General features: G+C 42.9%; 1 protein-coding gene across 1 annotated transcript in view; it reads right to left on the reverse strand.

Annotated features, from left to right (window-relative positions):
- LOC137380927 (kinase non-catalytic C-lobe domain-containing protein 1) overlaps positions 1–13,910 on the reverse strand; it is a 246,918-nt gene that overhangs the window by 21,872 nt on the left and 211,136 nt on the right. The window contains exon 25 of the mRNA XM_068053335.1: positions 3,207–3,289. Coding sequence (XP_067909436.1) covers positions 3,207–3,289 — 83 coding nt within the window. The remainder of the gene's footprint in view (positions 1–3,206; positions 3,290–13,910) is intronic.

Here is a 13,910-nt window from a genome sequence, read left to right on the forward strand (position 1 = left end):
AAACGAGATTACAATTTGAAGACACCAGAGAAGGAAGGTCTGTCCCTCTCTCTCTCTCACGATATTCCAGCGATCCACGGAAGCCACTCAAACCTCAAGAGAGAAGACTCCTGCAGCTAAATATGTTTGAAAGTGTGCACTGGGCCCCAACGAGAACTACAAGCCAACTACAACCAAAGATTTTATATCAAACCCAAAAGCCAGTAACTGAACTCCAGCTATTACTTTAAACCTTTCCCCTTTTTTCTCCTCCTCTGTCTCTATTTGTGTGTGTGTTTATCACGTATTTCGAGTAGTTTTAACCGAATTAGCGTTTAAACTGAATTAGAGTTTTAAGGTTAATAAGGTTTTAGTGATACAGCACTGAAACAGGCCCTTCAGCCCACCGGGTCTGTGCCGACCATCAACCACCCATCTATACTAATCCTACACTAATCCCATATTCCTACCACATTCCCACCTGTCCATATATTTCCCTACCACCTACCTATACTGGTGGCAATTTATAATGGCTAATTTACCTACCAACTTGCAAGTCTTTTGGCTTGTGGGAGGAAACCGGAGCACCCAGAGGAAACCCACGCAGACACAGGGAGAACTTGCAAACTCCACACAGGCAGTACCCAGAATTGAACCCGGGTCGCTGGAGCTGTGAGGCTGCGGTGCTAACCACTGCGCCACTGTGCCGCCCCAAAACTTACATCTTTCTTGTTTAAATCTAAGAAAACCTATCTGATTGATTTCTTTGCCATTACAATTAGAGAGCAGTGAACAAGGAGTCACTGAGGGGAAGTGTTTTAAAAATTAAACCCTGTTACTGCCAAACCAGGCAAAGGCTGACAGGGGAGCCCTAGACCCTTGCCTCACCTGATTGTAACATGTGTGTATGCATATATGTAGAAATCCTGATACTAGCCTATGGCTTGGACAGAACATGGAAGCTTTGAAGAATCTCCGTACTGGTCTTAGGTTACCATTAATGTTTCAAGTGCATCCAAATGTGCAGCCATTTTGAAATAAGAAAGTTTGTATTTCAGTAAGTTGGTTGCACTTAATAAATCTCTGTTCACTGTGCAAGTTTGAATAAATATTTTAGAAACAAATCATTACAATCATATTTGTGAGCTTTATGATCTTGTCTGTCAGTTTCTTAAATAAGTTTGAAATTACCTTTGTGTTATTTTTGCTTTTAAATTGACAAAATTCGATCCTGTGCAGCAGAATCTTTGCAGCCATTACACTGTCCACATTCAGTTTTGAAAGTGCTCTAACATTCATAAAAGTTGTAGGATTACCAAGAGTCTTGAGTGCAAGTTTGTGCTTTCCTAGTTTAAGTGCTCAGCTATAATAAGATTTTATGAGAACATATATTTTCTTGCCAACAGTTCTTTATAGCTTTCATCTCATGAAAATTGGAAACAGCCCACTCACTGGGAAGGTAATATACTGTTGTAATAAAATTTTACTTCAGATTGATGCTTAACTCAGTGTTGATGTTGAACTTGGTGGTTAGCGTTCCCTCCCATATTATAACTTTTAAGGGTCTATAAAATCAGTATAGTAACAGTCTAGATGGCCACACACATCTTGATATATGGGACAGATTCTTGTGGATTTAAGTTTAACAGCACGTGCAGCTAAGACTATTTTTTACATCTAAGGAACTGGCAGATAGCAGGCTAAGGTTCATAAGCCTGAGTTTTGTAAGCCTTTGCCGGAAAATTCTTTTAAACTTCCAATTGGAATGAAATTCCCCTCAACATGAATACAGTAAGGTAATATTAATTTTATTTAAAAAATAATAATTCTGTCACCGATCGAAAACAAGGAAGTATGGGATAGACCTGGTGGCTGCAGTAATCTGAAAAATCTATTCTTTATCACAGGTATTCAATGATAAAATACTTAAATATTAGGGCAGGTGAAAATACTCAAGGATATATGGAGCACGGGCTCACCTACATGAATTGTCTAAAACACAAAAGCTAAAAATAGAATAAAAAAGATTAAAGAACCCAAAACATAACTGTGAGGCCACATACAATGCTGTCAGACCCAGGACCCCATCACAGTGCTGCCAGATCCTCGAACCCTGAATTAGTGATCTTAGCCCAGGTGGAGGTGCGGCAACTATAATTCAGCTCAATATTCTGAGTTACAGAGGTGGGAAAGTAATCAGTATTCTCACTTTCAATCATTATCTAGTAGTTTCCAACTTCCCTAATGGGAAGCAAACATGCTTGGACATGGATTACAGGCGTGACAACTCCCATTGTTAAACAGTTTGACAGCACTCACTGTTACACCTACAAATAAAAAATGACAATATGAATGATGTAGTGGGAGCTGTAGGTATTCAAAGGGGAACCAGACTCCAGCATGAGTCAGGAAAGGAGTGTGAAAAAGTTGAACAAAATCAAAAATAATCTCCCACAGTGTTCAGATAACAGTAAACTGCTGAACATCACTCAGGTGACTGCATTTTATTATGGCAATGGGGGTCTCGGTGGCGGACCTCTGTCAGACCCCCCGAAGCTATTTAACAGTGGGCAAGCAATTTAATGTCCGCCATTGGGGATGTCATCCCTTTAAGGGACGAGTGCCTGCCTCGAGAGCTGCCGGCTAATCAGAAAGAGCAGTGGCCATTGCCAGTACTGCAGGAGGCTCTGTAGTACTCTGGAATGCAGGAGACCTTGGCAGGCCCTGGCAACGGGGTGTGTATTCTTCCCAGGGACGGGCCTTCTTGGGGCCCTGGATTGCTCCCAAAGGAGGCACCGGCCCCCCAGCCAACTAGGAGGCCTCCAGGCGGTGGAAGTGGAGGCAGGAAGAGGTCCATTAATTGGCCACTTAAAGACCTCAATTGGCCTCGGGCAGGAAGACTGTCCCTGACGTCCCCGTTCCGGACAAAATAGCAGGGGGCCTGGGCAATGTTGGGAATGGTACACCCTGCCATTTTGTTTGCCCCCTCCCCCTGCCTCCGTGTCAATCTCCAAGGGCAGAACAAAATTCTGCCCAGGGCTCCTGGTTAATGAGAATATTTTCTTGCAATCATTTCCACACCAGAAATTTATGATTTTCTGTAAGTTTACATAATATAGTTATGTTTTGTTTACACCATTATTTCTATTAAATTGGATATTAGTAAAGAAATTCATAATTATAACTTAATAATAATCTTACAAAATTAGGAATCTAAAGGTACCCACTTTAGGACTGTTGTGGCTTTGTCCTTAACACCAAATGCTCTTGAGTTCAGAAAATGGACTGGGTGACATTCTTGAAAGAGTTCCTGAAATTAAAAGATATGCTGATGAACCAAGGATTTCAATCGTATTGATAAGCATTCAAATATTGATTATGGCATTTGCATCCAAAAAGCATTAAAACAACATTGCACAGAGAATACAAGGTTTTCTCAGCCCAGCCAGCTGCACATATGATGAACACGATCATGTCTCGCTAACCATCTATTAAATGAGTGGGTGTAGCACTTGGGATTATGTCAGAACATGTAATACAATTGCTAAATGTCATAAGGCAGGAGAAAACACCATCAGGAAAAATAAACATTCTTTTTAAGTTTAATTTTTCAATAGTTCAGTAACAGTTAAGCTCTTGAGTCTTGTCATCCTGGTTCCAGTACTTTTGCGCCACAGCTCTTTTCCTTATTTTTACGAGTGATGATTCAGGTTGTGGATGGAGCTCGCCTAATTCTTTAGCAATGTCCCTCATTCTTTGTCGAGTGACTCATGCTTCAAAAGTCTTTGGTTTTTGAGTAAAGAAGAGTACAGTTCTCAGTTTTGTTGCTGATTATAACTGTAGTTTAATACAATAGAATGCAACAACTCAAATCGGTGAGAGTTTTATATAAAGGTTTACAGCACTTTTAACACTAAAAAAAACTGTATTGGCCCAGTGCTAAATAACAAAGCAAACTGTAGAGGGGTGAACAGGCTGTAAGTTATACAAGTTAATGGGACTAAATCATTAATTATAAATGGGTAATATGTTTGTTATATGCATGAAGTACTTAGAGCTATCTTGGAATCAACATTGGACAGTTAACTCTATTTTCTTTAGATAGGATTTTGGACAAAATAAGATGATGGAGTGGGGAATCATTTGTGTTTAAGTAACGACACTTTTACATTCTAGGTTTCAGGAGTGCAGCAGTCTCCCATCTATACTTGGCACCATTCTGAAAGAGGTGTTGGGCAATAGTGGAGCCCATGAAAAAGGCTGTGGCTTGAAAAAGCCATGAATAACTGAGTAGTTTTGCCACCACAACAGGGGAAGTGGAGCAGTTTACATCAGCTGTAGTTTTTAAATCATCAGAAATGCTCCATCCATCAATATTGGCGACCACGCTCTGGAAGCGGTTCAAGAGTTCACCTACCTAGGTTCAACTATTACCAGTAACCTGTCTCTCCATGCAGAAATCAACAAGCGCATGGGAAAAGCATCTGCTGCTATGTCCAGACTGACCAAGAGAGTGTGGGAAAATGGCGCACTGACACGGAACACAAAAGTCCGAGTGTATCAAGCCTGTGTCCTCAGTACCTTGCTCTACGGCAGTGAGGCCTGGACAACGTATGTCAGCCAAGAGTGATATCTCAATTCATTCCATCTTCGCCGCCTCCGGAGAATTCTTGGCATCGGGTGGCAGGTGCGTATCTCCAACACAGAAGTTCTCAAGGGGGCCAACATCCCCAGCATATACACCCTACTGAGCCAGCGGCGCTTGAGATGGCATGGCCAAGTGAGCAGCATGGAAGATGGCAGGATCCCAAAGGACACATTGTACAGCAAGCTTGTCACTGGTATCAGACCCACCAGCCGTCCATGTCTCTGCTTTAAAGATGTCTGCAAATGTGACATGAGGTCCTATGACACTGACCACAAGTCATGGGAGTCAGTTGCCAGTGATCGCCAGAGCTGGCAGACAGCTATAAAGGCGGGGCTAAAGAGTGGCGAGTTGAAGAGACTTAGCTGCTGGCAGGACAAAAGACAGAAGTGCAAGGGGAGAGCCAACTGTGTAACAGCCCTGACAACCAATTTTATCTGCAGCGCCTGTGGAAGAGCCTGTCACTCTAGAATTGGCCTTTATAGCCACTCCAGGTGCTGCTTCACAAACCACTGACCACCTCCAGGCGCTTACCCATTGTCTCTCGAGACAAGGAGGACAAAGAAAGAAAGAAAGAAAGTTTTTAAATGTGAAAAGGCTTGAAAGTCTCTCCAGCTTCTCTCATATCTTCTTCCTTGTCCTCTCTAAGTTCATTTCATCGCTCAAATCCATGTTCTGCTCAATCGACCGTACGCCCACAGAATTCCTGACCGCGCAACTTACTTCCTTAGCTCCAATGCTAGCTGACATTGTAAATGGCTTATATTCCTGAAGCACCGTCCTGCTCCCTTCACCCTTCACCTCGAAAGAAACATTTTGATCCCATTATCAAACTCCTTTTCCTTTGTTGTTGGCTGTAGTTTCTCCCCTAACCTTATTTGAATCACTCCATCTGTCCCACACATGCCACTGAAATATTCTTAATCAAAGTCACAAATGAAATTCTGTGACTGCGATGCATTAATCCTCTTTGTCTTCCTCAGCTTCTCTGCAGCCTTCAATAGTTGATCACAGCAGCCTCCGCCAATGCCTCTTCTCCATTGTCCAACTCCATGGGGCTGCCTTTGCTTATTTCCACTCTTACTTATCCAATCATAGCTGAGCATTTTCAGCAATTGCTTCTTTTCCCACGCTGGCACCGTGACCTCCAGTATCGTCCAAGGATCCGTACTCGGCCTCCTCTTCCTCATCAACATACTGCCCCTTGACGACATCATCTACAGACATGGGGTCAGTTTTCACAGGTACTCTGATGACACCCAACTTTTCATCTCAACCATTTCTCTTGACCATTCTCTACCTCTGTACTATCACAATACTTATCCGTCATCCAGTTTTGGATCAATCTACATGTCACTTCTGACTCCCACCACAAACTCTATTTCCTTGCTGACTGTAACCTACTCCCTAGCTACTGTTACAAGCAGAACCATGTTCACGACATTGGCATTCTGTTTGACCCTGAGCTGAGCTAAGGTTCCCACATTTTCACCATCATAAAGACTGCCTACTTTCAACTCCATAGATCACCTGCTTTTGCCCCTACCTCAGCTTGTCAGGTGTTGAAAGCTTCATACATGCCTTTGTCACCTCCAGACTTTATTACTCCAATGACTCCTTGCTGGTTTCCCATACTCCACAATCTGTAACCTTCAAATCATCCAAAAATATGTCCATTTCTCATGTTCTTGCTGATTTACATTGAATCCCAATCCTCCAGTGCCTTAAATACAAAATTCTTGTCTTGCTTAAACCTCTCCATGTCTTGCCATCTGCCCTGCCCACCCCCACCACCCCCCCCCCCCCCACCTTCATAACCTCCTCCAACTCCATAACCCCAACCTAAATTCACCATTCCTCTAACTCCAACTTCTTGTACATTCTCTGTCCCTTTGCCCAACATGGGCATCCATATGTTCAACCACCTGAGTCCAACTCCCTAGAATATCCCCTAAACCCTCCATCTTTCTTCTTTAAGATCTTCCTTAAAACTCACCTATTTGGCCACACTTTTGATCACCTTTCTTAATATCTTTTTCTCAAGATTGATTTCTGTATTCCTCACACATCTGGGAAGTACCACTTTTCTATGTTAAAGGTGCTGTTGTTTTTAACTTTCATCTTAAGGCATTGACTTAATCGTTCAACAGGGAGATCAACCAAAAGGCTATTCTTTTTTTATTTTTATTCTTTCATGGGATGTGGCATTGCTGGCCATCACTAATTGCCTTTGAGAAGGTACCACTGTGGTCTGTGTGGTTTAGGTACTCCCACAGTGTTGTTAGGTAGGGAGGTCTCCAGCATCCTGACTCAGCAACAATGACGAAACAGCGATATATTTCCAAACCAGGATGGTGTGTGACTTGGAGGCAAACTTACAAGTGATGGTGTTCCTAATTGCCTGCCTCCCTTGACATTCTTAGGTGGTAGAGGCCGTGGGTTCAAAAAATGCTATTGAAAAAGCCATGGCAAGTTGCTGGAGTGCACCTTGTACATGGTGCACACTGCAACCACGGTGCGCCGGTGGTGGAGGGACTGAATGATTAATGTGGGGAAGGGGTGCCAATTAAGTGGGTTGCTTTGTCCTGGATGGTGTCAAGCTTGAGTGTTGTTGGAGCTACACTCATCCAGGCAACTGGAGATTATTCCATCACACTCCTGACTTGTGTCTTGTAGAAGGTGGAAAGGTTTTTGGGACTTGGGAGGTGAATTACCCGCCACAGAATATCCAGCCTCTGACGTGCTCTTGTAGCCACAGTAACTATATGGCTGCACCAGTTAAGTTTCTGCTCAAAGGTGTCCCCCAGGATGTTAATGATGGGGTATTCAGCGATGGGGAGGTGGTTAGATTCTCTCTTGTTGGTGATGGTCATTGCCTGGTACTTTTGTGGCTTGAAAGTTACTTGCCACTTATCAAGCTCAAGCCTGAATGTTGTGCAGGTCATGCTGCATGCAGGCACGGACTGCTTCATTTGTTGAGGAGTTATGAATGGAACTGAACACTGTGCAATCATCAGTGAACATTCCCACTTCTGATCTATGTTAATGGTAGGTTAATAATGTTGTTAAAGATACACAGGTGAAGGGCATTGTTTTATTAAGGACTTAGAGTGGAAATAAAGGGAACCTGCTGGGACATGGAGGAGGAGGCAGAGTTATGTAATACTGCATTCTGTGAATAAACTGACCATCAAGAAAAGTATCGGTGTCCAGCTTCATTCATCACGATTTGGCTCACATACATAAAACAATCTAATGACTGGGCGGAAGGTAATTGAAGAAGTATCTGAAGATGGTTAGGCCTAGAATACTCCTGAGGAACTCCTGTAGTGATTTCCTGCGGTTGGCCTCCAACCACCACAATTGACTTCCATTGTGTTAGGCATGACACCAGCCAGTGGAAGGCTAATTTTGCTAGGGCACCTTGATGCCACACTCAGTCAAATGCTGCCTTGATGTATACAGCTCTTTTGTTCATGCATTGACCAAGGCTGTATTGAGGTCTGGAGCTGTGATCCTGGCAGAACCCAAACTGAGCATCGGTGAGTAGGTTATTGGTAAGTGCCGCTTGATAGCATTACCAATGATTCCTTCCATCACTTTGCTGATGCTTGAAAGTAGACTGATGGAATGGTAATTGGCCAGAATAGATTTGTCCTGCTTTATGTGGACAGGACATACCTGGACAATTTTCTACTTTGTCAAGTAGATGCCAGTATTCTAGCTGTACTGGAACAGCTTGACCTGAGGTGCGGATAGTTCTGGAGCACAAGTCTCAGTACTATAGTTGGGGTGTTGTTGGGGCTCATAGTCTTTGTATCCAGTGTTTCTTGGTATCACATGGAGTGAATTGAATTGGTTGAAGACTGGCATTTGTGATGATGAGGACCTCAGGAGGAGACTGAGATGGATCATTCACTCAGCATTCAGGCTGAAGATGGTTGCAAAATCTTCAGCCTTGTCTTTTGCACTGACATCCTGGGCTCTGCCATCATGGAGCCTCCTCCTCTTGTCATTTGTTTAACTGTCCACCACCATTCACGACTGGATGTGACAGGACTGCAAAGCATTGATCTGATCTGTTGATTGTGGGATCACTTAGCTCTGTCTATAGCATATTGCTTCCAATGTTTAGCATGTATGCAATCCTCGATTTTACCTTCACCAGGTTGGCAGCTCATTTTTAGGTAAGTTGCTCCTGGCATGCTCTCCTGCACTCCTCATTGAACCAAAGTTGATCTCCTGGCTTGATGGTAATGGTAGAATGAGAAATATGCCAGGCCTTGAGGTTACAGATGGTGGTTGAATACAATTCTGCTACTGCACAGTGCCTCATAAATGCCCAGTTTTGAGCTGCTAGATATGTTCTGAATCTATCCCATTTAGCACAGTGTTGGTGCCACACAACATGATAGAGTGTGCCCTCGATGTGAAGATGGGCCTTCATCCCCGCAAGGACAATGGGGTGGTCACTCCTACCAATGCTGTCATGGATAGATGCATCTGCATCAGAGATTGGTGATGACAAGGTCAAGTAGGTAGATGCCTTTTTGTTTTAAGTCTCTGCCATGATGGAAATACACAAATGACAAGTACAAATCTGCACTGAGTGCTGCTTGCTGGAGGGCTCAGAGTGTGAAGAAGGGCGATTGGTAAGTGAGCAGATTTTAAGGGTTAATCTCTCTGAAGTCTAGTTTTTGTTTTATTTACATTTAGCAATTAATTGAATTTACTGTTTAAGAGGAAAGTTAGGTTTCTTACAGTTTTAAACATGGATATACAAGCTCTCTGGGAGTACCTTTAGCTAGTTAATTAGGTAGCTAGCTTAAACTGTTTTCTGAGCTCTAGCAGAGCTGGCACAGCGTTGTTTACAGGGAGCATAAATTCAGCGGACTCTCAGTGCTGCTTGTCTGCATTGAGTGCTGCTGGAGGGCACAGTGCGTAGAGGAGAGTTTGGTAAGTGAGGGAGTTTGATAAGGAGGGGAATAATAAACTAAGAGAAAATAAACTTGTCTACACTGAGTGATACTTTGAGTGCACAGAGTGTAAAGTGGGAGTTGGTGCACGAGGGAATTCAGTGAGGGAGGGGCTCCTTTCTTTCTTTTCTACTTTTTTTCAGCCTCCCCTAGCTGCCTCTCTCTTCGGGACAGGGGAAGAACCTGATTGGTGAGTAACTGCTAAGTGGTCTATTTCTAATTGTAATAAATAGTTTTTAAAGTTACGGTATGGCAGGTCAGCTCGGCCAAGTGGAATGTACATCCTGCAGCATGTGGGAAGTCATGGATGCACCACATGTCCTAGATGAGCACATCTGCAGGAAGTGTCACCGGCTACAGAAGCTTGAGGTCTGGGTTTCAGCACTTGAGTGGCGGCTGGAGTCACTGTTGTGCATCCGCGAGGCAGAGGACTACCTGGATAGCACATTCAGGGAGGTGGGCACAACGCATGTTAGGAGCATGCAGGCAGAGAGGGAATGGGTGACCGCCAGACAGTCTAGGAGAACCAGGCAGGCAGTGCAGGAGTCCCCTGAGTCTATCTTACTTCCTAATCAGTTTTACATTTTGGCAACTGGTGAGGGTGATAGTTCCTCATGGGAGTGCAGCCACAGCAAAGTCCGTGGCACCACTGGTGGCTCAACTGCACAGGAGGGGAGGGAGAAGAGTGGAAGAGCAATAGTGATAGGGGATTCGATAGGGGATCAGACAGGCGTTTCTGTGGCAGTAAATGTGAGTCCAAGATGATATGCTGTCTCCCTGAGGCCAGGGTCAAGGATGTCATGGAGCGGCTGCAGCACATCCTTCTGGGGGAGAGTGAACAGCCAGAAGTCATGGTCCACATTCATGCCAATGACATAGATAGGAAGAGGGATGAGATCCTGAAAGCAGATTTTAGGGAGTTAGGAAGGAAATTAAAAAGCAGGACCTCAAGAGCAGTAATCTCAGGATTATTCCCAGTGCCATGTGCTAGTGAGAATAGGAATAGGAGGATTGATCGATTGAACACATGGCTGGTGAATTGGTGTAGGAAGGAGGGCATCAGATTTCTGAGGCATTGAGACCGGTTCTGGGGCAGGTGGGACCTATACAAGATGGACGGACTACACCTTAACAGGACCAAAACTAATAACCCTGCAAGGAGATTTGTTAGTGCTGTTGGGGAGGGTTTAAACTAGCTTGTCAGGGGGATGGGAACCTGAGGAGTAGCTCAAATTGGAAGGAAGTAAAGCTGGTAAAAGGAGGTAGAAAAGTAGCAAGCGAAATTAGAAAGCAGGCGAAACAAAGGCAAGCATCAACTAGGTTTAGAATACAGAATAATGCCAAGAAGACAAGGTTAAGGGCACTCTGTCTGAATGCACGCAGCATTTGCAACAAGGTAGATGATTTAAAAGCACAAATAGAGGTAAATGGATATGATCTAATTGCCATTACAAAAATGTAGCTACAGGGTGACCAAGACTGGGAACGGAATATTAAAGGATATTCGACATTTAGGAAGGACAGGAAAAAAGGAAAAGGAGATGGTGGTGCACTGATAATAAGGGATGGGATCAGTACATTAGCAAGGGAGGATTTCAGATCGGAAGAACAAAATGTGGAATCTGTTTGGGTGGAGCTAAGAAACAGCAAGGAGCAGCAAACATTGATAGGAGTTGCTTATAGGCCACCAAACAGTAGTGGTAGTGTGGGGCATGGTATTAATCAGGAGATTAGAGAAGCATGTAGCATGGGTAATACAGTAATTATGGGTGAATTCAATCTGCATATAGACTGGGTAAACCTAATGAGCACTAATGCTGTGGAGGGTGAGTTTCTGGAGTGTGTTAGGGATGGTTTTCTAGAGTAGTATGTTGAGGAACCGACTAGAGAACAGGCTATTTTAGATCTAGTATTATGTAATGAGAAAGGGCTAATTAATAATCTTGTTGTAAAAGAACCTTTAGGGATGAGTGACCGTAATATGATAGAATTTTACATTATGTTTGAAAGTGAGGGAGTTCAATATGAAGCCAGGGTGTTAAATTTGAACAAAGGAAATTATGAAGGTATGAGGGGCAAATTGGCTGAAGTAGATTGGGAAAATACATTAAAAGGTATGACAGTGCATAGGCAATGGATAGTCTTCAAAGAATTATTACATAGTTAACAAGGCACAAAACCCCCAAAAGTAAAGGCAGTCAACCATGGCTAATGAAGGAAGTTAAGAATTGTTTAAGATTGAAAGAAAAGGCCTATAAAGTTGCCAGAAATAGTAATAAACCTGGGGATTGGGATGATTTTAGAATACAGCAAAGGCGGACCAAGAAACTGATAAAAGGAGAATAGAATATGAATGTAAACAAGCAAAAAACATAAAAACGGACTGTAGAAGCTTTTATAGGTACATAAAAAGGAAATGTTTGGCTAAGGCAAATGTGGGTCCATTACAGGTAGAGTCAGGAAAATTTATAATGCAGAATAGAGAAATGGCACAGAAGCTAAATGATTACTTTGTGTCTGTCTTCACTGAGGAAGATGCAAGAAATCTCCCAGAATTAGAGATCCAAGGGACTAGGCAGAATGAGGAATTGATGGAAATTAGTATGAGTAAGAAGGTTGTATTGGAGAAATCAATGGGGCTGAAGGTTGATAAGTCCCCAGGACCTGATATTATACATCCCAGAGTGTTGAAAGAGGTAGCTCTGGAGATAGTGGATGCATTGGTGATTATCTTCCAAAATTCTACAGATTCTGGAATGGTTCCTGCAGATTGGAAGGTAGCAAATGTCACCCCACTATTTAAGAAGGGAGGGAGAAAGACACAGGGAACTACAGACCTGTTAGCATTACATCAGTAGTGTGGAAAATATTCAAATCTATTCTAAAGGATGTGATAAATGGACACTTGGATAATAATGATCTGATTGGGCATAGTCAACATGGATTTATGAATGGGAAATCATGCTTGACGAACCTGCTGAAGTTTTTTGTGGATGTTCCGAACATCCTGGACGTAGTATACTTGGATTTTCAGAAGGCTTTTGATAAAGTCCCCCACAGGAGGTTGGTTAGCAAAATTAAAGCACATGGGATAGGAGGTAATATACTGGCATGGATTAAGGATTGGTTAACAGGCAGAAAGCAGAGAGTAGGAATAAACGGGACATTCTTGCCTTGGCAAGCTGAGTAGTGGGGTACTGCAAGGACCAGTACTTGGGCCCCAGCTGTTCACAATATATATCAATGATTTGGATGTGGGGACCAAATGTAATATTTCCAAGTTCGCAGATGACACAAAACTAGGTGAGAATGTGTTGTGAGGAAGATGCAAAGCGGCTTCCAGGGGATTTGGACAGACTTAGTGAATGGGCAAGAAAGTGGAAGATGGAATATAATGTGGAAAAATGTGAGGTTATACATTTTGGTAGGAGGAATAGATGTGTATTTCTTAGACTATTTCTTAAATGGTAAGAGATTAGAAAGTGTAGATGTACAAAGGGAGCTGGGTGTCCACATCAATAAGTCACTGAAAGCTAACATGCAGGTGCAGCAAGCAATTAGGAAGGCTAATGATATGTTAGCCTTTATCAAAAGAGCATTTGAGTACAGCAGTGGTGAAGTCTTGCTTCATTTGTATAGAACCTTGGTTAAACTGCACCTGGAGAACAATGTGCATTTTTGGTCCCCTGACCTTAGGAAGGATTCTATTGCCATAAAAGGAATACACCAAAGGTTCACTAGACTTGTTGTCGGGATGGTGGGACTGTCCCATGAAAAGAGATGAGGGAAACTGGGCCTGTATTCTCTAGAGTTTCTCTAGAATGAGAGGTGATCTCATTGAAACCTACAGAATACTTAAAGGGATAGACAGGGTAGATACAAGTAAGATGTTTCCCCTGGTAGCGGAGTCTAGAACCAGGGGACACCATTTCAAAATAAGGGGAAAGCCACTTATAATCGAGATGAGGAGAAATTTCTTTACTCAGAGGGTTGTGAATCTATGGAATTGTCTATCCCAGAGGGCTGTGGAAGCTCAGTCATTGAGTATGTTTAAAGTAGAGATTGACAGATTTCTGAATACCAATGACATAAAGGGATATGGGGATAGTGTGGGAAAAAGGCATTGAAGTGGATGATCAGCCACGTTCGTATTGAATGGCGGAGCAGGCTTGATGGGCTGATTGGCCTACTCCTGCTCCTATGTTCCTATGCAATGATATTTTTATGTTTCACTTCAATGCAAACTGTAGGCATTTAGAAAACTCTGAGGGAGGAGGGGAATTTCAATTAATTAAATATAATATTTAATC

This window comes from Heterodontus francisci, chromosome 20 (genome assembly GCF_036365525.1).
Source record: "Heterodontus francisci isolate sHetFra1 chromosome 20, sHetFra1.hap1, whole genome shotgun sequence".
Taxonomy (NCBI): Eukaryota; Metazoa; Chordata; class Chondrichthyes; order Heterodontiformes; family Heterodontidae; genus Heterodontus; species Heterodontus francisci.